The sequence below is a fragment of the Solanum dulcamara genome, chromosome 5 (genome assembly GCF_947179165.1).
Source record: "Solanum dulcamara chromosome 5, daSolDulc1.2, whole genome shotgun sequence".
NCBI classification, from domain to species: domain Eukaryota; kingdom Viridiplantae; phylum Streptophyta; class Magnoliopsida; order Solanales; family Solanaceae; genus Solanum; species Solanum dulcamara.
In genome coordinates, this window is record NC_077241.1 from 65,804,579 (window position 1) to 65,831,497 (window position 26,919).

Here is a 26,919-nt window from a genome sequence, read left to right on the forward strand (position 1 = left end):
AAATTCTTAGATTCATGGAATAAGATTGGGATCGCTGAAGGAAGTTACTACTTCTTATTTTAGGAACTGACATGAATCAATATGAAGAGTATGAATCTGGGCCATGGGTATGGCATTGATACGCAAGACAGGAGTAGGGTATCATATCGACTGCAGTACAAGGAATATATTGAGATAGGAAAGCATTGATTTCTTATCCTAGCCAACTCACTATCTTGAAAATCAAGACCTACTTTGGTTCATTACCTCATCATCTCCCCCTTAGATCAAAGGTCACCATCCTCAGTCAGTGGATCAATTCTCTATACTAAGCTATAAGAACAACACTTTGAACGGTTGTAACATCACTATATACAAGAATACTTAAACTTTCATGTTATATTATATTTGTAAATGCAAAAATGCTACTAGGACTTCATTCTGAGATACTTCTCTTAACTTCCTTAACTTTCTTCTATCTTTATAGGCATATTTCCATAACCGCTACTTTTATTGGCGTACATAGTCGCTTCCTCTTACTCTTATGATCTAACCTATTCTTTTTAGTCCGCTAACACTCATCTTCTAAGTTCACATATACCTAACTGAAGGAAACTTTAACTATAACGAGACGTCATTATTTATATATAACCCCTTCGACCCAATTCTTATGGATACTATAAAAAATGCTTACTTCAGCCTTCTTTACATTGGCAGCCGAAGAATACTAACCAGGCACACATAGCAAATCATAAACTTAGAGCCTCATACAACTATATATTATATCAGATACACATATTAAGCTTCTTCTTACCTAATGACTTGCCACAATTCACTATTTTCATCTAAAGGTCACATACACCGCACTCTTAACATCACACTTCTTGCAAGTTAATATCTTAATTTCTCGCATACGCTATGTCAATCCTACTAGAACAAATCTCAAAACTAACACTATCACTCTCATAATGTTATCCCTTTTTTCACAAAGCTCATCTAAAACTCAAGCTTAGGGTCTAGTACTAAATATGTACATCACACACTTCTCGCACACTATACTAACTTACAACTACTAGATAAAATTGAGAAATATTAGACCACTAAAACCTCATGACAAGTAATTAATTTTTATCTCACAGTCTGTATAATATAATATATCATCACATTTCCTTTCACAACCTAACTACTGTTTACCCATTCGTTATGTCTCTTTCCTAGTTAGTTCATATCCCTCTGAATAACATGGAGCTCTCACTCCAAAATAGATCACAAGGTATAGCCTAAATTTGTTAGCTCCCGAATACTTAATCCTTCCATTCAAAATCTATACTTGGTCTGTACTAACGTAATGACACATCATCATAAACTCCTTTTTTGGTCAACATTCTTAGAAAACACGCTCGAATAAAAATTTCATCAGCGTTATTAGCTCTAAAATATCGAGTTTGGTCTAGAATGACCTTTTATGTTCTTCTCGAGGCTTCCGATCGAATCTCGAGGGCCTTGTACAATTGGCTAAAAAGGGCACATGGGTTTGGGACTGGAGCTTTTGTTGCATGAGTTGATTTTGGTCTATTTCGAGCTCCGAATTGTGTTCTATTTTGGAACACAAGAACGGATAGGTAAAATAAACTTTTTTATGAAGTCAAGTTCGGGATTCCCGATACGGGTCCCACAATCCCATTTTAGAGGGTCTGTCTCCAATTATTGTGAATTTGGGGTTGAAGCATTCGTAATGACATCATGGTTGATATTTTGATAGTGTGGACGCAATTGGAGGTGTTTCGAAGGTGGAAAGCTTTAATTTGGTGGATTGAGAGCACACGTGATTGATTTTTAGGTAGGCTACGATCTCCTCTTTTGATCGAGCATTATTAGATAATGTTTAAGCATGAATCATATATGATATAGGTTGATAATGGCCGAGTATTAGGTTTACTTACTCCTATTCTATTTTCTTGACTCCGATTGAGCCTTAGACTAGAGTAATCTCATGAAATTCTTAGTTTAGGCTATGAACATTACTTGTGGTATGGTTTGATGTGATTATCCATTTTAGGATCGACACTTGATGGTCTTAGGCTAGGTTTGAGCCTTAGATGCCTTGGTATGTGCCTTTTGCCCTTGTAGGTAGGTGTGACTTTCGATAGGGATTGTTCTGGGTGATGTTTATTATGATAGTGTCTGAGACCTTAATGGATCGTCGTAGCCGTAGATTTTTCTTAACGTGATCAATTGTGATCTGTAGTGGCATATTTGGGGAAGGCGTCATTCCTTGAGTTTGCTCCCCCTTTATTAATTTGAAAGCTCTTCTTGACCCATTCACTTGTTGTTCAGCGATAGGACTTCGGTATCTTATTTGAGCTTATGATTATATTGTTGGGCATGAGGTCGTGTGCGAGGACTATTTGGATCTGAGGTTAGTACTCTCTATTTTGATAGCAGGGTTTGATCGGCCTTATATTTATTTGACTTTGAGCGCCTTGGTTGAATGCTGATAATGGTATGCATTGCATTATTTGTTCATTCTCACAAATTTTGTGGTACGATCCTGGCTCATGCATTGGCATATTTATCATTACTCGACTTTTATTCTAAATTAGTTTTAACGGGAGTCGCACCACCTGGATCACTTGACCTACTGATTTTTGAGATTATGAGGCGTCAGGGACGTACTCTTTTTTCTATTTGAGATATTAGAGGCATCTGGAATGTGCTCAATTTTTACTTTACCAGCCGGCGCATCGACCCCCTTTTTGCATGTGGATGGTATTGCTCAGGTTACTCATGCTAGTTGGGCGGGTACCCCTAGGAGTTTATTGTCTGGTTGGGCGACCCCCGAGCTACTCTTGCTAGCTAAGTTGGTGCCCTTGGGAGTTTACTGGTTGGCTGGGAGGGCCCTTTTTAGGGTGCGCTTGTGGTTAGAGGTTATTGATAGTTACTGAAAGTGAATGTTTCTCGGAGTTATTATTTGATTTGACATAAAATTTAAGAAAAAAATTATAAAATATATGGTCTAAAATAAACCTTAGACATTTGTGTTGACTTTAAATTATGGTAAAAAAATTAAAGTTAAATTATTTCTAATTATAGAAATGACACTTTTTTGGAGGGATGAACTAGAAAATTGTGTCATATAAATTAAGACATGAAGAATAGTAAAAAAAAATCAATTCTACTCATCTACTCAAAAATTGTGTCATGATTGGTTGTAAATATTTTCTCTAGAAAAACAAATTTCTTAAAAATGAGAAAAAATAATTTTCCAAATAAAAATCGGAATAACAAATAGTGGTATTTAATATGAATTGTGTCCTCATTGTCCTTTAACACTCCATCTTCACCCTCACCTCTCGTGGCCTCCATCCTCACCACCCCCACACCCTAAATCCCCCACCCTCATCTCACATAGCATTTGTCTAAAGTATATACAAATGTTTTTAAAATAATAATTTTTGCTTACATACCAAATACAAGAAAATAAGTGGAAAAAACACACTTATTTTCCTAAAAATTATTTTCCTTTCTACGGAAGACAGTCATAAATTCTATTAGTAAAACATTCGCTTCAAATTCTCTCCTTATTTTACCTCTATTGAAATGCTCCACCCATATAATTAATTGGAGTTGATTTCTCATATCGTCACTCGACTAATAGTTATCATCTCAAAAGGCACTTCTAATTTCTTTGGAGATTCTCAATGCAGCATGTGCTGAAATCCACCCAGCTACTTACTACTCTACTTAACTTAAAATTCAAAATGAAATGGAATTCAAATTGGTCGAGAAAAAGAACCACGCTAGTCGGAATTTGGAAAAAGATAGAGAGCTCTCTAGGATCTCGTGATCAAATTGAGAATTCGCTTTGCTAGTCCATGAATATGCCCCACCCAGCAGTTCGAGGAGTTGGCCAGATACGGGTCAGAACCTTGCCTTGAAAAATTCAAGACTTTTGGGCAGATTTCAATATCCGACCCATCTTTTTCTGTTGATTCCCTGGGTTGTCGAAATCTCTGATTCGATTAGAATTAGGAGTCTTATTCATTTGTTTAGGAGCGACTCTCTGTCCCCTTTCGCTTTTTTCATGAAAAAAGAAAACTCAATAACTTTATGTAATAATAACGATTACTAGTTAAGTAATCATACAAGAAATCAATCCCGATAAAATTGGTGGAATATAAAATTGACATCTCAACCATAGAAGAGAAGTATGGTTATAAAGGAGAACACCAAGAATTTTGGAATAACATTTTCTCGTATAACTAAAAACAAAATTAGATAGTACGCGAGATTCCGTTATTATCGTTAAAAATGTCAGAAAAATAGTAAAGCTGAAACAACATTTGCGGTTAAACACTTCCAACAAAGAAAGCAAAAGAAAAAAACTAAGGTAACCCAAATTTCTATTTCTTTCAATATAATTCACAAACCTTTCAAATTTTGCTTCTAATTTTTCCTGGGAATATAGATAGAGGTATGTACTGAATGATAGGAATTTGAAAATCTTGAACTGAAAAATTTCTTATAACAAAAAATAGTAATTTTCATTTTCATTGTAAATATTGATGTGGGTATGTCCTAAAATTTGATTTCAGAGGCCCCCTTTTTCTCCACTTTGGAAAAAGATCGAATCTTTTACATAATCAAGAATTGGAATTTTCAATTTTTTATGGCTAATCTTGATCTGAATATGTGCTAAAACTTGATTTTAAAGTCCCTTTTACTCCACTCTCAAAAAAGATGGAATCTTTTACATAATCAAGAATTTGAATAGGAATTTTTTATGCCCAATCTTGATTTGGGTATGTCCTAAAACTTGATTTTAAAGAACCCTTTTACTCCATTCTCAAAAAAGATTGAAACTTTTACATAATCAAAGATTGATATTTTCATCTTTTATGCCTAATCTTGATTGATAGTGTTGTTTGAATTTCTGATAATCTTGAATTGGTTTTTCTTTGTGCAAAATTGGAAATTAGGGGTTTCCTTTTTTTCATGCTCTGATTTGGGTAATTAATTTTCTTGAACTTGCAGTTTCTGAAGGACCACTTTTTGCTGAACTGTTGGGGAAGATAAGGAGCTGTTTGAATTTTTGAAAATTGGAAGTATATATTTGACGATCAGAAGAAAATTGGGTTTAGGTAGAAGGAAAATGGGGGTGGATTATTATAACGTATTGAACGTTGGGAAAACAGCTACGGAGGATGATCTAAAGAAGGCTTATAGAAAATTGGCAATGAAATGGCATCCTGATAAGAATCCAAACAACAAGAAGGAAGCCGAGGCTCAATTCAAGCAAATATCTGAGGCCTATGAAGTTTGTGACACTTAACTTCTCTTGTTGTTTAATGTGCATATCTATAGAAATGTTCGCAATCATGTGTTTAGATATAATCATAATAATGCAGACAAATTTGAGTTATTGTTATGTATTTGATGACTTTGGTGGTTAGATTCTTGGTGCAATTTGAAGGGCACAAGGTTGGTTTTTGATTGATTCTGTTGTTTCTTTGGTGTGATGTGAAACGGCTCTTCTTTTAGAAATCTTTTGAAGGTTTAAGTATAATCATAATGCAGAAAATTTTGAGTCATTCTTGTTTATTTGAAGACTTTAGTTAGATTCTTGGTTCAACTTGAAGGGCAACAAGGGTGGTTGTTGATTCATTCTGTTTTTTCTTAGGTGTAACGTGTAACACCTTTTCTTTTATAAACCTTTTGAAGGTTTGATCTTTGTCAACATTTTGTGTTGATTTTGTGAAAAGAATGTGTTGCTTTAAGGAAAAATCTTGGAAGTCTTGCTTTAAGAAATCTATGATACTGAAGATCCAAGAAGGATCGAAGCTTTATTTCCTTTTACTGTCCTTCAAATGTTGTATAATTGAAAGCTCTTTCTTTATTATCAGATGGTCTGAACTTGGTTGTTAACAAACTGGTCCCATTCTCTTTCTTTCTCATAACTCTAGTGGTCGTAGAATTGATTGCTTTCCTTACACCTTTCTAAACAAAAATAGAATAGATTTTGTTTACGTCGTATTTTGTATGTCTTAGTGTATTGTCTCTATGACCTTTCTCATCTTCCGTAATGGACTCATTTAACCAACTGTGAATCGATATCATGTATACAGTAATTCTTATAATGAACAAGATATTAGTGTCATTCTAACTATCAAGTTTTACTCCTTTCTTCAGATTTTAAGTGATCCTGATAAAAGACAAGTCTTTGATCAGTATGGTGAAGAAGGTCTTAAAGAGATGCCATCACCTGGATGTAGCAGTAATCCTCGAAACGCTGAGGACATTTTTGCAGAATTTTTCGGGAGCAGCCCCTTCGGATTTGGGTCAACTGGAGTAAAGTCCACGAGATTCTCATCAGAAGGAAGTGGTTTCGCGGGATTTGGTGGGAGTGAGAATATTTTCAGTAGAGCTAGTGATGGAACTGGTGCTAATATGCCCAAGAAACCACCACCAGTGGAGAGTAAATTGCCTTGCAGCCTTGAGGAGCTTTATTCTGGATCGACGAGGAAAATGAAGATATCTAGAACTGTAGTCGATACGAATGGGTAATACACTTCCCTTTAATTGCGACAAATGGTCTGTCCGTCTCTGCTGAGATATCTAATACGAGAGTTGTTATTGCAGGAGGTTAGTGACGGAATCAGAGATTTTAACTATTGATGTAAAACCTGGCTGGAAAAAAGGTACAAAGATAACATTCCCAGACAAAGGGAATGAACAGTTGAATCAGCTTCCAGCAGACCTCGTGTTTGTAATAGACGAGAAGTCTCATGACATTTACAAGAGAGACGGGAATGACCTTATGAGGGACTATAAAGTAACATTAGCAGAGGCATTAGGAGGAACAACTGTCAAACTGACTACGTTAGATGGTCGTGCATTGACGATTCCAGTGAGTGAAATCATAAGACCTGGTTATGAACTTGTGCTTGCAAAAGAAGGCATGCCAATCACAAAGGAACCTGGTAATAGGGGTGATTTAAAGATCAAGTTTGATGTTAAATTCCCTACAAGATTGACAACTGATCAACGAGCTGCCCTCAAACGAGCTTTGGGGGGTTGAGAAAGGTGCTAAATCCAAGCGACACTTATCGAGGAGCTAGCTAGCTAGCTACTATAGATTTCAGCCCAGCTGGTGTAAAGCAAAAGAATCACATTAGAAATTCAGAGTATTATTGTTAAATTCATTCATTTGTAAAAGGAAAGAAAAAGCTTTTAAGATTGGTTCTAGGTGAAAGCAAAGGGTATATGTCAATTATAAGTCTTTTGTAAATTGATATTTCTCCTTTAATGCTTGACTTGATAGAATATCAGGATGTTGAGACTTTTGAGTCGTATTACTAATATTTCAATTACGATTATATACATTATGGCATCTACTTCAAAGTTACGAGATCATTCACGCTATTTTTAGCATGACTTCTTCACTACTGTATTTCTTTTTCATATTGTTGTTATATGTGTTACATGGGCCCAGGGTCCATGGAAAACAACATGTCTACCTTCACAGAATAAATAAGATTGCATACACACTACCCTCCTCATACCCCACCCACCCACGTATAAGGTATGTTGTTGTTGATGAGATCATTCACACTAGAAGATAACACCAAAAAAAAAGGAAAATTAATTTTTAAATGTCATTAATCACGATTCCGAATTTGTAATTTCATAATCTATTTGGTCAAACTTCTAAAAATATATTTTGAAAAATGTTTTTTTTTCAAAAAAGTAATTTTGGTGAAAAGTAGTTTGTGTTTGACCAATAAATTTATAAAGTACTTTTGAGAAGCAATATGTGTTTGGCCAAACTTTTGAAAATATTATTTCAAGTGTATTTTTCTCAAAAATATTTTTCAAAAAAATACTTTTAGAGAAAAGGTACTCTCTTTCTTTTAACTGGTGAAAACAGCTTCTGCTACTCCCCATAAACACATATTTTTTCTCAAAAGTTTTTGCCAAACACCTCCAAGCTTTTTGGGAAAAGAATAAGTTCTGCCTTACAGGCAATTAGTATGAGAGAGATTAAGGGTTTCCCAGCTAACATAATAAGCCAGGGAAATAACACATTTGAAGGACAGAATAATGTAAGATAAAATGAAAATAAAACGACTAGAAGAGACCACATAGTCTCGTGCATTTTATGCTCAAGTACAAACTTGTTTAAAGAGCCTAAAGTAAAGGCTAAGATACCTAGTCTGTCTAAAGTCTAAAAGCCAAACACAACTAAAATTCAGAATTTACATCATGGCTAATCACTGAACTATCAAAATGAAAAACTTCAGAATCCCCTACCCCTCGATGAATCCTTTCTCCAATCAACTTGATATATCCCCCTTGGTGACATAATTTGTGGCCTGTTTGGAATACCATTATTAGTTGGTGGTTGCCTAGGCAAACCTATAGGTGTTGCCAATGGCCTCTGATGAGCCAAGTGCTGAGGGGGCAGCGGAAAATGAAGGCCTAAAGGGTATGGAGGACGCTGCAGGGATGGAGGGGCTTGTGGCCGCCACTCAGGGATGTCATCGTCATCGTCATTATTATTCCATGGTGAAGTTCCAAGACCAACATTTGTAGCTCCAGTTTGCCCATACTTTAGTACAAGTTCTCTCATTTGGTCTACAGGGCGAGAAGGTGGCGGTTGGTTATATGGGGTCATTCTTGACCCATGGGACATGTTTTGAGATGGGTGCCTAGGCCTAGAAGCATTTATGTTGCCAGAAAAATTAAACTCAGGCAAATCATCATCGTCACGACCTGCTTTGGGACCAAACCCAGGTGGGATATCATCGTCATCATCCATTGCAGGATCATGTTTCAAAGACATGGAATTGGGTCCTTTAGGCATCGAATTTACATTAACGTTTCCAGCTTTTTCGTGCTGTCCTCTAGGAATCGTCTGTTGTTTTTTCAAGCCGTGTTTATGGTGTGAAGACGAGTTAGGTGATATTGTTGAACTTATATGAAGTTTTCTCCATACAACTACGCCAATTAGACCATTTTCTGTAGAATCATATAGCTCTCTAGGGTCTTTGGAAAGGTGTTTGCTTATCATATCGAGTATGTGCGGTGGACACAGATACAGTTCCACTCCTGGAGCTGGCTCCGCGTACCCCAACCTCTCATCTGACGCATATGAATGCACTGCCTACAAAGATTATCGAAAGACCCAGTAAGCAAAACACAAACTAATTGATTTTACTGAACAAGAAATGCTAATAAAGGAAATTAAAGTCAGGTTGATTGGTACCTCAGATAGGTCTGCCCGTTCCCTCTCAGATGACTTATCCTTCAAAACAAATTGGACAACCTGCATATGTAAATATGATTAGCACAACGGATTTGATGATTTTTGCAATTTATAGCATAATCTAAGACTTGCAATTTATGTGAACTTGACCATTCAGAGGTAGAATCATTGCATCATTTACTTCAAAAGATATTCATCCACTTTGGTTTTAAGATGATGGCTAAGCCAAACGAGTCGGAAAGTTGTATCTTTGCGCAGACTAAATACTTGTTACAAAATGCTAAATACTGTGTAAAGTCAAGTGCTACATTCATTTTATCTTAAAACAATAAAAAGTTTGATATCTTTGACGTTGAAGAAGCCTAATTTGAAGGCATTAAAGAAAATCTGTAGAACCATCCACAGCACAGATAATTATTCAACTCATGACATTTCCATCCACGGCTCGACCCAAAAGGCAAATCCTCCAGTAAAATGATAAAAGAATGGAAAAGAAATATGCTCCCAAACCATTCAGCAACCATATATTGCATATCACTATATTCCCAATAGCTGGAATATACATTCTTGGTTTGACAACGGCAGTCATCAAAAAATAACAAAAAACTACACACTGTTTGCAATAATCTGCAACCTGAAGTATGGCAGAAAAGACCAACTACAACAAAGGAAGGAGAACCATAAGATACCATGACTGCACGACTTCGTGACATAGGAAGCTCTTGAAGAAATTTCTCAAATGCATCAAGTCGAACTCTACCCTTGATCTCAAGAGAGCTTGGCCACTCGTTAGTTGGTGTCTTTTCACCACTGAAACAGAAGATAATAGAAGAAGAAATGCCAGTCTTGTTAGCACTTATTGTAAAGTTTTAATCAACATGTGCAATTTAAATGTTCTAGAAGGGAATACACAGAACAATAAATGAAATTGACTCAGACAGGATAATAGAGAATCCACTCGGGAAATCTAATGCAAAGCACTAAACAAGGAAAATAAAGGAAAACTAATCCAAAGCGTACAACATGCATTTAAATTGCAGCAGCAATCCATTCATCTGGCAGTGAGAATTTTCAAGAACTATCAATTCTCAAGAGGAACAAGAAAAATATCACGGTACTAAAACTCACAGAAAAATAATATGAAAGAAATGACATGTAGAGCTAGAGATTCAAATGTGACTACAGTGCGCTAAAATATGCAAGAGTGACATTAATAGATAGCAATTGCTCAAAAAAGGATCAGCTAAGCTATTTTAGGGAACAGGCATACCTTCTAAACGACCCAAAGACTGTTACCAAGGACAAAATAGTAAGCTGCAGTTCCCCCTCCCAGATACATGGAACTCTAGAAACACTACCACGTGGTCCTGCCATCTTGATAGGGCTCTCAACAGATTTGAGAGGTACATCACCAGAACTAGTTTCTTTCTTTACTACAGGGCTTCCCGTAGATATCAGAGACTCCTTTTGTTCGACATGATTACTGACCCCTTCAATAGATTTGTCTTCAGAAGCAACAGCAGGGTATTTAGCAGCTAGACCAGAACCCACAGCTTTGTTAGGGTCCTCGGAGCTTTCTTTGTCTGGAAGAGGTGCAGAACGATTGCTTTCGACAGGCAAATTTTCGAACGGAGGTTCGGAATCGAGTGATTCCATGAATTCATCCAAGGAAACAATAGGAGGAAGAAATTCAGCATCTTTGAATTCTTCTACAACCATCCCCTGCATCAAATCAGCCCCATCAGCTGGAATTACCAAGCTATCTTTCACATCTTGCTTTTCTGAGCTATTACGTTGGCTGGTCAGATTTTCTTTACTTCCTATCTCATCCTTACCAGAAGGGCCAGAATTTCTCCCCCTCTCTATCATTGGCATAAACTGCGAGACATTTGAACCTGCAGATATCTCAGATGCAATATTATTATCATCCCGTTCAAAATCAACCTGATATTCACCCTTGTGAGTTTTCTTAACCAGACGTCTCATGTCAACTTCATTATCAGGTAAAACAACCATTTGAGCAAGTTCCTCGGCTTTTGCCACCCGCCACTCGGATAGCTCCTTTGAAGCAAGTTCTTCAGCAGTCATCGAACATAACTTATCGGGGGGTATCTCACCTGACATCACTCTCTCTCTCAGTTCAGGATTACTGCGATCTTTTAGGTTGAAGAGAAGAGACCTGCCCCTCTCTTTATATTTTTTGTTCACACCTCCAAATAATTTGAAAAGCTCCACCTCAATTAGTAAAGCTAAATCTTCAGGAGATGATTTTGCATGCTCATCCTTATCTTCAACCACACCCTCATCAAACAAATTGGCCTTTTCAGCATCCTGGAGGAAATCAGTTTCTCTTAACTGCATATCTAGATCCATCGCCCAAGTGAGACCATTCCCTTGCAGAAGTTCATCTTTGACAAAGAAATTGTCACTGAATGGAACATCATCCACATGCAACTCAAGTTCACTGGAGCAAGGTACAGAGTTTCCCATGCTCACGTCTTCATGAAGCCCAAGAGATGAACTATGACCGTCATTATTTCCATCAACAGGAAAAGCGCCAGTTGAAGGAAGTACATCACCAGAGTTTTGAGGTACATGTGAGACAGAGGTTTGAGGTAGACCTTCATTGGCAGCTGTCAAAGTTGCATCCAGTTGTGAAGGCTGAGAACCCACTGCTTCACTCAGATCCTTGGCAGCTTGATTCTGGCATGCCATAGCCAGAGCTGAAGTAAGTGATTCTCTCATTTTGGACCTAACAGCATCAGAGGATTCAGACTGAGCCTTGGAGCTCGGCTCAACTTGAATTGCTCTTCCTTTTGGAGTCTGCAATCGCTGGGAGGCAGTTCTATTGGATATGGATTCATTTCGGGTCAATTTCTTGCTTGACGCAGGAAGACTAGTTGAACCTCTGGAAGTTAACTTTGACTGTTGCTGTCCAGGTTTCTTAATAGCAGAAGATTGCTGCACAAAACTTGGAGACACGGACAAAGAAGCTCCCTGTGCAGTCCGTTTATTTGGCATTGCTGACACCTGAGTTGTAGAACCATGCAGCATTGATTCCATCTCAGCCTTCCGTTTGGTGAGTACTGGTGATTTCTGCAAACGTGGACTATTTGGCACATATCTATCTCCTCCGGTCTGCTGATGTGACAACATGAAGTCCTGAGGGTTCATTCTGGGTCCCATTCGGCCCAACTGATTTGCAGGAACTGAAGTATCAAATCTGTTGGCTGTAGGCTCATTTGACCAAACAAACTGCTGTGATGCAGAAATATTTGGCACATGTCCAACGATACTTGTCTGCATATGTGCTATAGAGTCGGGATTATTGGAAACATGGTCCATTTGAATGAGCTGACCATCAGGTGGTCCTGAAAATTGCTGAGAAACAAGATCGCTGGACATGATAGATACATACAAGAGTGCATACAAGGTCAAAATTGTGGACAGAGTGCCCTGCTCTTTAGAATAAAGACACTGTTATTTGCAATATCTTCTTCCTACAGATCTGACTTATTCAATCGCACAAGAAGATCTCTGCACACAGAAAAGCAGCAAGGAAAATAATGAATCCCTTTTGGAAAGGTAAGGAAGCTCCACATATCAAAACCATGAAAAAAGAAAAACATATAGGAAACCCCCTCAAAAGAAGAAATAGAGATCTGATCACATATTCAGAAAGGATCGACACGCCAATGACCAAAGCTTCAAAATTAGACAAACACCATAACACTAATATACACAGCTCGGCATAGATGACATATAAGCGATTAAGCTACGTGTGTGTGTCCCTCAAGGGAAAAAAAAGCCATTTGCACCAGGTGCACTGCACAATCTTTGATTAATAATGTCAAAATATACGTACTAGATATGTATATGATGCTACTTGAGTCATCCATACGAGGTGCCACATCTCTTGGATACATATCTAGTACGTATATTTTGACATTATTACTCCACATATACAAAAACCATTTTTTCTTACTAAACTAGTATTCATATTTGAAGACAACGGCAGCACCCCATGATTTTTAAGAATCAGAGCATTTAGCATGTCCAGCTTCACTAAATCCTATGCTAAACTACATCACAAGCTTATCCAATGTTAGCCAAACAGTCTCAAAGGACACAACAATGAGTGCCAGACAAAGTAAAGCCCATAAGTTAAAAGAGCATTGGTTTGAAAGGAGAAGATAAGAATCTCAAATTAATTCTTGCAGAAAGAAGATATAATTCATGTTGTAGAAAGAAAAGATGTGGGGAAAAAAAATCTGTAGCAGCAATTTTACAACCATTAATTGGTGAATCCCCGCCTACACAGGAAAAATGTTTAAGGTTCTGAAATTTGAAAGGCGTAATATTCTACCACAGCAATCTAGCACACCAATGAATTATTTCACACTCCACTATGACAGCTCCATCTGAGAGTTATTCACACATTTCTCTAGATATATTTTAATTGATGTTCTTAAACATCAGAAGTTATTTGAATAAGGAATTCATGCAGCACCTTGCAAGAACTGTTGTCGATCTAAACATCCAAAATGAGCAAAGATAGCTGAAAATCTCCATAATAGGAGACGGACATGCCAAAGAATACATCTAAAGTAAAATCATTCCAATAAAAACCCAAATATCCACGAAATTAATAAAGAACTCCAACAGAAGATTCCCAAGCTTTCAAGATTAACACTTGAAAACACATCCAGTCCCAGAAACAAAAACTTTGCATACCTAAACCAACAATCCTCACAACATCTCCTACCAAAACCCAAATTTCTGATCTTTCAAGGATATCCAAGATCCTGTAACTACCAATTCAGAAACAGTACTTGCAGAACTAAAAAAGAATTTGATGTACAGAGCTACCAAAAGTGAAAAAACCCAATTCCACACACCCCCACCCCCCACCCCAAAAAAAAATACAAATTAAACCTGGGTTAAGGATATCCAAGATCCTGAAACTACCAATTCAGAAACAGCACTTGCAAGGCAAGAAAAATAAATCAGATAAACTATATCACGGGTCAGATAAATCAGTATAGGCACTTGTAGGGCAGCTTTTATCTACATGAGCAGAACTAAAAATGAATTTGGTAAACAGAGCTACCAAAATTAAAAACCCCTAATTTTTCCCTCAAAAAAAGACAAATTCAACCTGTTTTAAATTGAAAAAAAAAGACAACTTCAAGAATCAAAAGCTCACCTTGACCTACCTACCCCAGATGAGAAAATCAAGAATCCCAACCATAAAACTTACTTTCAAATCCTTAAAGGGTATCAAAAAAACACAATCTTGAACAGAAAAAATAATTTAAAAAAATCACAAGACGGGTCAAACGATACTTACATAAAATCAGCAAGAGATTCGAGTGGAGTAGCTAGAAACACCAAAAACTGAGCTGCCCGCATACATTTTAGAGAGAGAAGATAAAGAAGAGAGAATTGGAAGCTGAGCTGAGGCTAAGCTTTATCTTCATTTTATTGCGAAAATAAAAGAAGCCCTAGAAAATCCAATATAAATACACAGTGCGGCGATACCGATTATGGGCCCTAAAACTTTCTACAGTATTTCACAAATAGCTGAAATATTATCCTCCATCTATGAGAAAAAGGCCTAAAATAGGCCCGTTTGAACCTGATTTAAAATCAAATTAATTTAAAATTAAAGTTTTGCATATACAAATAATTTAAATTTATTATATTGTGAAGCATGAAAATTTTCACATATTATGAAAACTATTAAAAAAATTAATTCTTATACAATATTGAGAAAATAATAATTCATATACAATATATCGAAATATTTTAAGGAGTCATATTGATAAATCACGTATTTTTCTGTTCTTTTATAAATAAATATTTGTGATTATAAACTTTCATAAATATATAATAATAAAGATCTACTAGTCAATAATAGTAATAACTAGTTATTCTTTAATATAATAATTTCACATGGTATGGACATTCTTTTCATGTAAAGCGTGTATTTTTATTTATTTTTTTGCAAAATTTAATATAATGATTTTTTTTATGAAATATAAACTTATAGGTCAAGTTTTATATTTTTAAAAAATAAAAATATAATTTGAAATCTTTAATTATGTTTTATTTTTTTTTTGAGAATTGAGATTTGAAATACTTTAAATTATTATCTCAAATTACATGTCCAAACACTTATTTAAAATTATAATTAGAAATTATGATTCTAAATAGCACGATTAAAGTTATTTTTGTTCTTTCATATGAAACATCATATTAGTGCATTATCCTTGCCTAAACTTTTCCCTATTTTTAAACATTGATTTTGTTCACAATTCAGTCCATGAAATATTTAGTTTTTCTCTTCTTTGCTCAGTCTAGAAAGTATTATAACTAAAACAAAAGCTTAACTTTGCCTTTTGAACTATTCATTACATTTCTCAAATATTATATTTTTAAAAGAAATAATAATAACATGAATTTTTCGTAAAAATAATAGGAGAGAAGATTCAAATCTCAATACATAGAAAATTAATAACTCAGAGATAATATAACAAGAGAAAAAAATTCGAGAGAGAATCAAAGGTGCACTAATATAATAAATATGAAAGATTATAAGTATTTCATTGTGAAAGAATAAAAATGACATTGAGTCTAAATTCAAAAATAAATGACTATTTTTAAGCCTTTTCTTTTTAACATTTAGTCAATTTAGGAGTGATAAATTTATTCATAAAAATATGAATCCAATTCGCATAGGCGTGACCCATCGAATTTTTAATTAAGTCTATTTTGATCTGTCTAATTTTTCTAATTTAAAAATTAAGTTAATGTGTAGTTTTACTTGATCCAAGAAATTTCATCAAAACACTTTTAACAATAAAATTTTTTAAATGTTATATATTGCAATAATCAAAAAAAAAATTGTTACATACATAAACAAATTAGAAACAAATAAATTTTAAAAAACTAAAAATTTAGTAAGAATTGACAAATGGGTTTATGACCAGTTTTAAAATTTATTTTAGTCCAAATAACTTAGATCCATCCAAATTCAGTTTATTTAAATCCATCTAAATTCATCTCAATCTGACTATTTTTTACTCTGATATCACTATCCACCACTAGCATCATTGCGGTTAATTTCCACTGTCAATTACCTCCACAATTACAAATTAGTACCACCGTCAAGTATCATCAATATCATTGTCAACCACCAATCACCATCATCAACTACTAACACTAATCAACTTCACTATCATAATCATCATTACCATTACTAACTATTGCTATAACACAAAACACATTCACCATCATAATTATCATCATCTTCATTACTAACCACTAACATCGATCATCACTATAGAACATACAACTTTTTTTTATCAAATAATAATTTATTATATTAAATTTATATATTTTATCTACTAATAAACTACTTATAATTTGAATTGTATTTTTATTGCGTTAAAAATAAATAAACTATGTATATCAAATGTTGAAAAATAAATAATCTTAATTATTTATTGTTCAGATCTAGATATAATATTTTAGTCATTTAAATGTTTATTTATATCCAAATATCTCAAACTTCATCAAAATAAGTAAGCCAAAAAAAAGAGCGATAAAAACAATATACTTACGATTTCACACAAAGTTGTGTATCGCGCCAGAAAGACCGAGAATTGCGCACTACTTGGGGCGACGGTCTCTATCACACCAAATTTTGAAAAATGTTACAAGAATGAATGCTTTATATGAATGTGTAAATAACCACTCATGGAGAGAGAAAATGATCCAAAATTCATTTGGTCTAGAAACTTTCAAGAGAGTTATGACGTAGAGTGTTAAATATCCATTATGAGTTACTCCTAAGCATTTATGGATGTAATTCAAGCATATTAAATGCTTGCTATAACGCCAAATCATCATTAAAAATTTAGATTTCATAAAAAAAAATATTCTCAAGAACATAAAGAGGCGATAAGAGTTGGAATTTCTTCAACAAAGTAAACTTTTGACCTCTTATTCTATATTAGTGGCGATATTATTGATATGTTTTTTAATTAGAAACCAAAGCATTTCATGATTCGAACAAGACCTAAAATATTTCATCTTTGTCATTATTTGGAGGAATGTAACGACCTAATAATTTGGGCCTTTTGTTATGACCCGCCATTTGATTTTGAAGAAGGGGGAGGAATCTAGAGTCTTGGAGAGGTTTGTAGAAGACTCTTCTTGTAGAATATTGTCGAGAAGTCTTGGAAGACATAGAGTTCTCTAGAATTCTCTGTGTAGAGAATTCTAGAGAAGGGACTTCTTTATAAATATGAAAGGACTTGTATATCAATTTTTATTTATACTTAAGCCTCTTACGAGTAGTATAAATAGAGGGGGCATTCATTTGTAACAAATCATCCAGAAATCAAGTATTCTTCCAAATAATACAAAGCTTTCTTCAAAAGCTCTTTTGTCTTTCATACAATCTAACGTTTCCTTAGCGATCTAATCTTAAAGGCTTACTTGAGCTTGCAAGATCGTGAAAGATTTGCGAGTAAGTTATCAAGTGCCGCACGAAGATCTTAGTTGAAGTCTAAGTCCCATTAAACTACTCAAGTTCTAAGACATGATTTAACCATTTCATTAATATAAAAAATGGTGAAAAATAAGCAAAAAAACAACATTATTGATCTTAACAAGTGGCATGTAGGCGAGTTGGACACATATTGGCGAATTGACATGTCAATATAAAATGAATTATAATTTGACTCATTTATATTTTATTGAGTAAAAATAGATTGGATGACAAAATGAATTACTTAACCCATATTTATCCTTATTTTATGAATAATTCTACATTAATATTTAGAATTCAATAGTCAAATAAAATTTCAGCATTTTACAAGAAATATATCATATACTATTTATCTATATTTTTAATTTAAAAATGGCAAAGGCCCAACCCAAGCAAACAAAAAAAAAACTATTAAACAAAGGACAAAGCCAATAAATCCAATTGGAAAAATTCAATCGTCCTCAACGCCTCAGTGACCACATGATCGAAGATTGTCTATTTACTATTTAAAATTATAATTATTACCTCTCTAAATATTTATATATAGTAAAGTGAGTATATTTCACTCTAAGCATTAAAAATAAATATTAAAACTTTATTTCAATATTTTTTTCATAGATATATGTGTAATTTTTTTTTTATTTCTATCTCATCTTTAAATTCTTCTTCTCTTCATAGCAACATAGCAAGCAGTCAACAAATCTTTCAATCATATTTCACCATTTTGAAATCGCCGCAACTACTACTGCAAATTGAAGCAATTGTAACAAGTCTTTTCGATTAAAAAATTTTATTCAAACAATTTAGATATAATGAAGATTTCTAATTATTATTTTTTTCAAAACTCCATAAAAAGATTTTGAGTAAAATTTATTTTTGAAGTTAATCTATGCAGAATATCTATAGACAATTCATCATATTGATAGCAATTCTATCATTTATGTACCTTTTTTTTTGCATAGCTATTAATTTAATAAGAATTTAATAATAGAAAAGAAAAAGAAAAAGGGAAAAATTTGCAAGATAGTCAAATACTACAAAACGCATTTTTAACGCGTAGTCAAAAAGGAAACAAAATGCGTTTTGAATGCGTAGTCAAAAAGGGAAGTACAATACGCGAATTTTACGCGGATTTTACGCGTTTCTAGTTTCCTATAAATAGAGGGTCTCTTGTCCTCATTTAGATTATCCCACAAACAAAAATACAATCCAAAAAAGTAAGAACACAAAGAAAGTTATACACCAAGATAAATATTGTAGTCTTGAGTGTCCTCTTTAATAAGTTGTTCCTTTTACAAGAGAGAAGTGTTAATTGTTGTTTTCTCCTTATATTTGAGAGCAGTGTACTCCCATATTATCATAGTAAGATCCTTCTACCCCGCAATTTTTCCCCTCCATTTGTTTGAGGGATTTTCACGTAAAATTCTCGTGTCCAATTTATTTTCATTATTTATTATCATCATATCAAACTTTAGTTATAGTGTTTTCTCCCCCCAACAGTGGTATCAAAACCCTCGATTATTCTGTCTATTTTATGTGAAGGTACTATCTGTGAATAGTAAATTTTCGTGAATAGTAAATTTTGGCAAAAAGTACTATTCACATGAATAGTAAATTTCGGTGATGGTACAGCTTGTCACGATTGTTTACAAAAATATTCAGAAATAATCTAGAAGGGTGTGAAGCAAATAACAATGTCGAGTACAACAAAGTTTAACGTTGAGAAATTCAATAGAACTAATTTCTCATTGTGGAAAATGAAAATAAGAGCGATATTAAGAAAAGTCAATTGCTTAGCTGCAATTGAAAGAAGGCCCACAGACTTTACTGATGATAGCAAGTGGAACGATATAGACAGTAACGCAGTTGCTGATCTACACTTGGCACTAGCTGATCAAGTGTTGTCTAGTGTAGCTGAAAAACAGACAGCGAAGAAAATATGAGATACTCTTACGGGATTGTATGAGGCCAAATCTTTGCATAATAAAATTTTCTTAAAAAGAAGATTGTATACTCTTCGAATGGCAGAGTCCATGTCGGTTACAAAACACACCAAGAAGGAGAAGCACCAACCGTGTCACGACCCAAAAATTAAGGTCATGATGACACACATCCCAAAACCTAACATGATGTGTAAGCCTAAAAGTAAAACTCATACGAGGCTTCTAAAGGGAAAGTCATGTATCTAGGTAATTTTTCGTGCACAATTTTCTTCTCCATATTTATTGTAGTAATATAAATGTATTCAATCTTTCCTTCATTTGCAGTCTCAATATGATAGCTATTTTGGCGAATAACCTTGAAACTTAGCAAGTTTCTTTAAGATTTACTACAATACAATGCATTATCAATTATCAATATCGTTCCTCCAGGTAGTAATAAGGCCATTTTTTCAAAGCCTTTAATCAATTTTGTACTACCAGATATTATATTGACATATGCCTTTTTCATAATTAAATGACAGAAATATTTCTTTTCTTTTAATATTGTATGAGTTGTGGCACTATCCAAAAGACACATATTTTCATTATTCATCCTGAATCCAATTAAAGATTGAGAAATTTATTTATCTTCATAAAATAAAAATGCATTATAAGAAATAAAATAAGTAACAATATTGCTATAAAACATAAGTCCCCCTTTTTTTTTCTTTTAAATACATAAATGTAAAAACACGATAATTCAAAGTACATAAAAATGACAATATATTGAAAAACATGAAATTAAACATCAATTAAGATCCTTAAAAAAATCTTCAACCTCCAAATGAGTAATATCATTGAGGTCATTAAAATCATCATCCCTCAAAGCCAGATTTGCTTCAATATTATCAGTATGCAAAGGTCTTGCCTCAACATTATTTTCGAACATCAAGTGTGACTATATCCGAGTATTAGAAGAAGAGGCACCATCTCTATTTGCCTTTCTTTTGAAATAATTTTGATAAAGCCTTACAAAATACTCAGGCATTCGACATTCATTTTTCCAGTGGTTTTTCATGCCACAACGATGACAGTTACTTCTTGAAGGGTCATTTTGAGAACTGATATTGTTCTCCCTTTTATGTTGACCACCACCACGACAATTATTATATTGTCTTCTGCCATTGTCACGCCCACACACATTATTATGGTCTTGATTTTTATTTTGTCTTCTTTCAGACTGGCCATGTACTTCTACCATATTTGCTTCCGATAACGAAGCAATTTCAGTTGGACGGGCTTCATGATTTTTTATTAAAAAGGCATTATGATGCTCAGCCACCAGAAGGCATGAGATCAATTTAGAGTATTTTTGAAAACCCTTTTCACGATATTGCTGCTGTAATATTACATTAGAGACATGAAAAGTAGTTAGTGTCTTTTCTAACATGTCCTCATCATTTATAGTTTTCACACATAATTTTAATTTGGAAGTAATTCTAAATACAGTAGAATTATACTCAATTACAGTTTTAAAATCTTGAAACCGTAAGTGCATCCACTTATAACGAGCCTTTGGCAATACCGTTGCCCTGAGGTGGTCAAACCTCCCTTTTAAGTCTTTCAACAATTCAAGTGGATCTTTCATTGTCAAGTATTCCATTTTCAGGCTTTCATCTAGATGATGACGAAAGAAAATCATAGTATTTGTTTTATCCTGACTTGATGCTGTATTTCCTTCAATTATAGCATCACCAAGACCCTTAGCGGTAAGGTGGATTTCAGCATCAAGTACCCATTATAAATAATTTTTGCCAGAAATATCAAGTGCCACAAACTCTAATTTTGACAAGTTTGACATGATGAAAATTATTTTTTAAAAAAAAATAACAAAGACAACTGAAAATTAAATTTCTTCAGTAGATATACCTGATATAGAAGTTAATTTTTGGAAATTAAAGTTTCGTGCTGATAACGTGTTGTAAAATAAACTAATTTAGTAACATAAGAAAATGAGACAATAAAAGAGAGGGAAATAGTTGAGAATATATCAATATTTATATATTTTTCATTCTTTGGCATGGCTATTTATAGCCAAATTTACAAAGCTAAAAAATGAATAATTGGATTGGATAAAAAGTGATTAATTGGGTTAGAGGAAAAGAATGATTAATGGAATTAGGGAAAAAGGGTGAATTAACATCACATTTTTATTTCATAACAACCTCAATTTTTAATCTTTTCCTCATTTTCTTTTGGGCCAAACTCAGTTAGAACATAAATCTCTCTCTCTCTCTCTCTCTAAAACTTCCCACAAATTTTCTCTCTTCGCGAAATAGAGAAAATCGCTAATTTCTACAAATTGCATGATAATGGGAATGAAGTGGAGTTGGTGAAAAGCGAGTGCTGCGGATTAACAGAGGAGTGCACGGTGGCTTATATAGGGAGAAGAACGAACGACGGTTGATTTGTGGACTGTGTGCGAAGGCAGTGAATCGTCATATGAATTTCTACAAGAAGTTCAGAGCTCTAAGGCTGCCTCCGAATCCGACTGAGGAGTTGATAATCGGCAGTGAAGCAGCTGATGTTAAGGAGCTTGGATTCACCATGATCAAGTCCGATTAGACGGTGCAGGTGAAACACATGAAGACACCATTGATTTCTTCAAGTTTTGGCATATGAATCTAATAATCTAACATCTTTTTCTTCCTCGTTCTATGATTTTGCTTTCCAAATTATAATTTATGCTTTCTTTCTTCTTACGTGTGTGTTTTAAATTTGTTTTCTGTGCTTATTTGTGTTTTTAGTTTACTGATTATTTGCTCTAGTCCCTTTCTCTACTAAAATTAACATGAAAACTTTGTTTCTCATGTTGGAACACCAGTTGAATTAGTCTATATTAAAGATAGAAAGTTCATTCTCTACTGTAATCGAGTCCTCTTCCTCATTCAATTGGGTAATTTGCAGAAGAGTCACTAGTACGACTAGTTATCTGATTATGAGTTTTCTTTCCCGTTTTTTCACGCCTTTTTAGTCTGTTAATCAACTGAGTTGTTTTTGAATTTGAATCATTTCCAGAAAAGGTTCCTAAAAGAACTTCTCTAGGTGATTTTGGAAAAGAAGGCTCAAATTGCCTTGTCGCCCTATGCCCTGGCACCATGGAGAAACTTCAGATTTTCCTTGGATCATTAAGGTTTTTAACTATGGTACGTTTTTTGAATTTTTCCTAAGATCTCTTTTTTAGGGGTTCAATGTGGATAATCTGATTGAATAATGTTTACATGGAGGTTAATTTTGCTACTACTTAATTTTTTTTATTGCTTAGATTAACTTCTTCGTTGTTTGTCAGCGAATCTTGTATATTTGGAATAAAATATTGCCTTAATATGGTTTTTCCTTGCTTATAGGCATATTAATAGAAGTTAATTTATCGTATTACTAGGCCCTTCTTTCTAGATTATAATGATAAAGGATAAGCAGCTGTGATATAAAGCAGTATTTCAGCTTTTCATCATCAACTAATAGAAGTTTCAAACACAATCTATGGGGAAGTTTGAAAACTATCGTTGTGTACCCTTGTTGTAGAAATCTTTGTTGAAAAGTAAATGCCTTACCTATGTTGTGTCAGTTGGCTTTATATCTACTTAAATGCCACAATAGTTGGTAAAAGACTCAACTTTTAAGTTGGAGATTCTCATTCAGTTCTTGTGTAACCAAAAAGATAAACAGAAAATGACCTCCCCAATTGAGAAATAGCTACTCTAAAACTGGAATTTGAATTTTGCCAAGTCTAACTCATCAACTTCATATGTGTAATATTGGATTGAGGTGAGTTTAAATTGAGCAACATAGAGTGAGCATTCATATAACTAAATCTTATTTTTCTGGGATTGTATCTATTCATATTCCCACACAAGCTCATGCGACTTGGACTTATTGTCTTACACTATCCTACTGAAAAATGAAAAAAAGGAGAACAAAAGTTCTAATGTTGATTCAGAGTTGTACAGTTCCCTTAGCAACACTTGTTGTCCAACTTCATTTACAATGATTATTGTACCCTTTTCTCTCTTTTCACTTGCACAAATTTATTCTGAATTTTGGTAGACACTACACATTTGCTCTTTCTCCTCTTCTTTTTCTTCTTCTTAGATTCAGCAGACATTTTGGTAGGATAATCCTTAAACATCACTTTCTTTTTCACCTTATTAGTAATTCCATTTGTTTTCCACTGACTTCTTTCCTATGTTAGAAAAATCAAGTTCTAGCAAGCATGGTGCTTGTTTGGCCAAAGAAAGCAACAAAGTTGCAGCTGTTAAACATGCACTATTCATATCATGCTTTGTGTTTTCTAGTTACCCTTATTGTGGTTGTTTCTTTTTGTACAAGATCCTGCAGTATATTACATTATCAGGTCATGTAATTTGGGAGGTTGGGATAAGATTGCTGAAAATGACTTGCGCTCTCAAAATGTATAAGTTTTTTGGCTAATAATATTGCCTTACTCATTTTTAAGTTAATATCGGTGCAGGTGGATTGGCTCGCTCGGTAAGTTTTTCATTGTTTAGCTACCTTTGCCCTTAATCTCACTGGTATTTGAAGATTTCTTCTCGGTAGCTTAATAAGAAAGTCCAAAGTTTGTGAAATATGATACTATGTATGGCTGGGGCATGCAGTCACATGCCATAAACTTCTATACTATGTCAAAATCATTAGTAAGGATTTTCATGTAATTTTTTTTCAGGTCTGGGTTGCATATAAGGAAGCAAGTTGGCTATGCTTCAAAGCTATTTGTACTCATATCTCCATGTATATGCTTGCTGTTAGGGCCGAAATAATTAGGTGTCATGCGGAAGCTAGCAAAGCAAACCTCAGAATGACCATGAGTAAGAAGAAAAACGAGAAATATACCATAAGAGACACAAACATTTAATGTGATTCGGTCAACTGACCTACGTCCACAAGAGGAGATGAGCAATCCACTATAAATATGAGAGTACAAAATATCGAGAGAAATAACCTCACACAATTCACCCGAAATACAAATAGGTTCACACAAGTGTTAACTCACAAATTCTCCCCCTACCCAAAACTCTCATGAAAGCCCATAGGACTACATTGTGAATGCTGGTATGTTAGAAGGAATGAACTTCTATTTATAGAGTCATAAACTTTTTTCTATAAGAAAAAAGACTAGCCAAATATGAAGAACTTTGTGTTTTCCTTTTAGGAAAAAAAAAACCCAATTATACTAGGAAAGTCAGGCAAACACCCAATACTTGCAGCCAATATATACATGATAGAGTTGTTCATTTTTCATTGGTTTATGTGACTGTCGATTTCAGGATTGGTTGAAAACTCAATGTTAATGATTTTACATTGTGCGCTAAAGCTTTCATACCCATCATAACTGTTATGTCGACTGAGATCTCTAATAAGCCTTATCTGCAGAATTGTTTTCTGAATATAAATGTCCCAAGAGAAGTTGCCAACAACAAGGTAAGCAGCTGGATTTTGTGATTCACAACTTAGACATACCAGATTATTTGTTTCTCATTTATTGAAAATTTTGCAGATTAATGATGATTGCAGATGGAGAAAATCTGATCAGAAGATGACAAAAGGAAATTCGTATTCATGGGCTTATTGTCGCTGCACGTACTAAAGCTTGTGGAAGAAAAATGAAGACATGTTTGCATGTTTTCAATTTCGTCATTGCGGATAAAGATTTATTGAATAATTTTTTTTTCTTATAATATTTTGGTGCAGGTGCATTGAGAGTTTGCTTACTTGTAATATTCTTAACTCAGACAATTTTTATGTTTTAATAAATATTAGTGTTTTAGTTATCAAAAATTTCTAGTGCTTTTAGTTATTATTATGAACATAATCTACAAGTTTAGTTATTAATAACTAAAATTTATATTAGTTGTAATCTAATTATATAAAAAATAAAAAGCTAATTTTTGGTCAAATTACTGCGGAGGTTACAACCCCGCAAAATGCATGTATGAATATCTGGTAAAACAAATAGCGGAGGTTTATAACCCCGCAATGGAAATCATTGTTACAACAATTAGCGGGGGTTAGTAACCACAACAAGTTGCAATTTTAACCCCTCCTTTAGCTTAAGCTTAGTAGGACTTCAAACACGCTATTGTGTGAAAGATTTCCCAATTTTATTGCAAGGGATGACCGGGCGACTCCTATTTCACAGTTCTTTTGTAGTGATTTATTATTGTAGTTGTTGTTGTGGTTGTAGTAAATATTATATTATAAGTATATTTGGTATAATAAATGTATATTAATGGAGTATTATATTAAATGATCCCAATATAATATACTTGAAATAGTAATGATTTTCTTAGAAAAATTGTCAACACAAAAATAAAACTTGAAGAGAAAATATCAGAAAATAGATCGCATTAATTAATTATTGGAAGAGACCGTATGATGGAAATAGATCGCATTTATTAATTAGTGGAGAGGGTTACTAGCTTTTAAATGGGGTTTATTAATTTATTTAATTTTCGTAAAATGCTATATTTGTTATGACACGTGCTATATTTGTTACTTTTAAAAATAAATAGATATGTTTTATTCTTGTACATAGCTCTTACTAAATGATTTAGTCATTAAAAATTCAACATAGAATTAGTAGCTCACTTTAGAAAACATGTTCAATAATAAGGTGAGCGTTTGACCATGTTTCATTGTGATATTTGAGAAAAGTCGTTTTTGTTTTCAAAGTAAAATATGATATTTGAATACAATTTTGAGTTTTTTTTTTTACTTTTTGTGAGTAGTTTCGAATGAAAAAGGTGAAATCACCTTTTTATTATTTTTCAAATTATTGAAAAATCTCAAATTCAACTACAAATCGAATTCCGTAATTTTATCGATCAAATATGTTTTCTAGAGTTTAACTTCGAAAAAAATGAAAAATTTCTAGATATCTCATTTTCCCTCAATTTTCATACTTTACTCACGTTCACCCATATTCTTATGGACCAACTATAGCTGAATATTTCCAAATTTTATTCACTTACAAAATCACTCCCAACCTATTAAAATATGAACAAATTGATCAAATATAGGCTAATTTTGTCAGCACTAATTTCAGTGTAAAGCTATATATTTTATAAACCTAAGACACTATCACTGCATGTTAAGTGTCTAATTTATTTGTTATTTTA

The 26,919-nt window shown here is 33.8% G+C and overlaps 2 protein-coding genes and 1 long non-coding RNA gene across 8 annotated transcripts; 2 read left to right on the plus strand and 1 right to left on the minus strand.

Moving 5' to 3' along the window:
- Positions 1-4,204: 4,204 nt before the first annotated feature.
- On the plus strand, positions 4,205-7,345 carry LOC129889380 (uncharacterized). Of its 5 annotated transcripts, none has more exons than XM_055964660.1 (4): positions 4,205-4,369; positions 5,014-5,296; positions 6,169-6,539; positions 6,619-7,345. In XM_055964660.1, exons 2-4 carry the CDS (start codon positions 5,132-5,134, stop codon positions 7,055-7,057), a joined length of 975 nt encoding a protein of 324 aa, XP_055820635.1. In that variant the 5' UTR covers positions 4,205-4,369; positions 5,014-5,131; the 3' UTR covers positions 7,058-7,345. The 5 variants fall into 5 exon arrangements, with proteins under 5 accessions (XP_055820635.1, XP_055820636.1, XP_055820638.1 ...); XM_055964661.1 differs by having other exon boundaries at positions 4,364-4,453; XM_055964663.1 differs by lacking the exon at positions 4,205-4,369 and adding an exon at positions 4,486-4,550.
- Positions 7,346-8,082: 737 nt separating this feature from the next.
- On the minus strand, positions 8,083-14,746 carry LOC129889381 (uncharacterized). Its single transcript, XM_055964664.1, has 5 exons — positions 14,595-14,746; positions 10,515-12,781; positions 9,934-10,054; positions 9,245-9,304; positions 8,083-9,142 (listed from the first exon to the last, which is right to left on the minus strand). Exons 2-5 carry the CDS (start codon positions 12,647-12,649, stop codon positions 8,276-8,278), a joined length of 3,183 nt encoding a protein of 1,060 aa, XP_055820639.1. The 5' UTR covers positions 12,650-12,781; positions 14,595-14,746; the 3' UTR covers positions 8,083-8,275.
- Positions 14,747-21,988: 7,242 nt separating this feature from the next.
- On the plus strand, positions 21,989-25,529 carry LOC129889383 (uncharacterized). Of its 2 annotated transcripts, none has more exons than XR_008766904.1 (4): positions 21,989-22,357; positions 22,802-22,929; positions 24,468-25,222; positions 25,299-25,529. It is a non-coding gene; the product is annotated as an uncharacterized LOC129889383 (long non-coding RNA). The 2 variants fall into 2 exon arrangements; XR_008766903.1 differs by having other exon boundaries at positions 22,802-22,916.
- Positions 25,530-26,919: the final 1,390 nt, after the last annotated feature.

Excerpts from the sequence above, each read along its gene's own strand:
- LOC129889380 (XM_055964660.1), top strand. The coding sequence starts at position 5,132 with ATGGGGGTGGATTATTATAACGTATTGAACGTTGGGAAAACAGCTACG. Across the intron at positions 5,297-6,168 it reads AAATATCTGAGGCCTATGAA|ATTTTAAGTGATCCTGATAA; the intron begins GTTTGTGACACT and ends TCCTTTCTTCAG. Across the intron at positions 6,540-6,618 it reads ACTGTAGTCGATACGAATGG|GAGGTTAGTGACGGAATCAG; the intron begins GTAATACACTTC and ends TTGTTATTGCAG.
- LOC129889381 (XM_055964664.1), bottom strand. The coding sequence starts at position 12,649 with ATGTCCAGCGATCTTGTTTCTCAGCAATTTTCAGGACCACCTGATGGT. Across the intron at positions 10,055-10,514 it reads GTCTTTGGGTCGTTTAGAAG|TGGTGAAAAGACACCAACTA; the intron begins GTATGCCTGTTC and ends CTTCTGTTTCAG. Across the intron at positions 9,143-9,244 it reads AACGGGCAGACCTATCTGAG|GCAGTGCATTCATATGCGTC; the intron begins GTACCAATCAAC and ends TAATCTTTGTAG.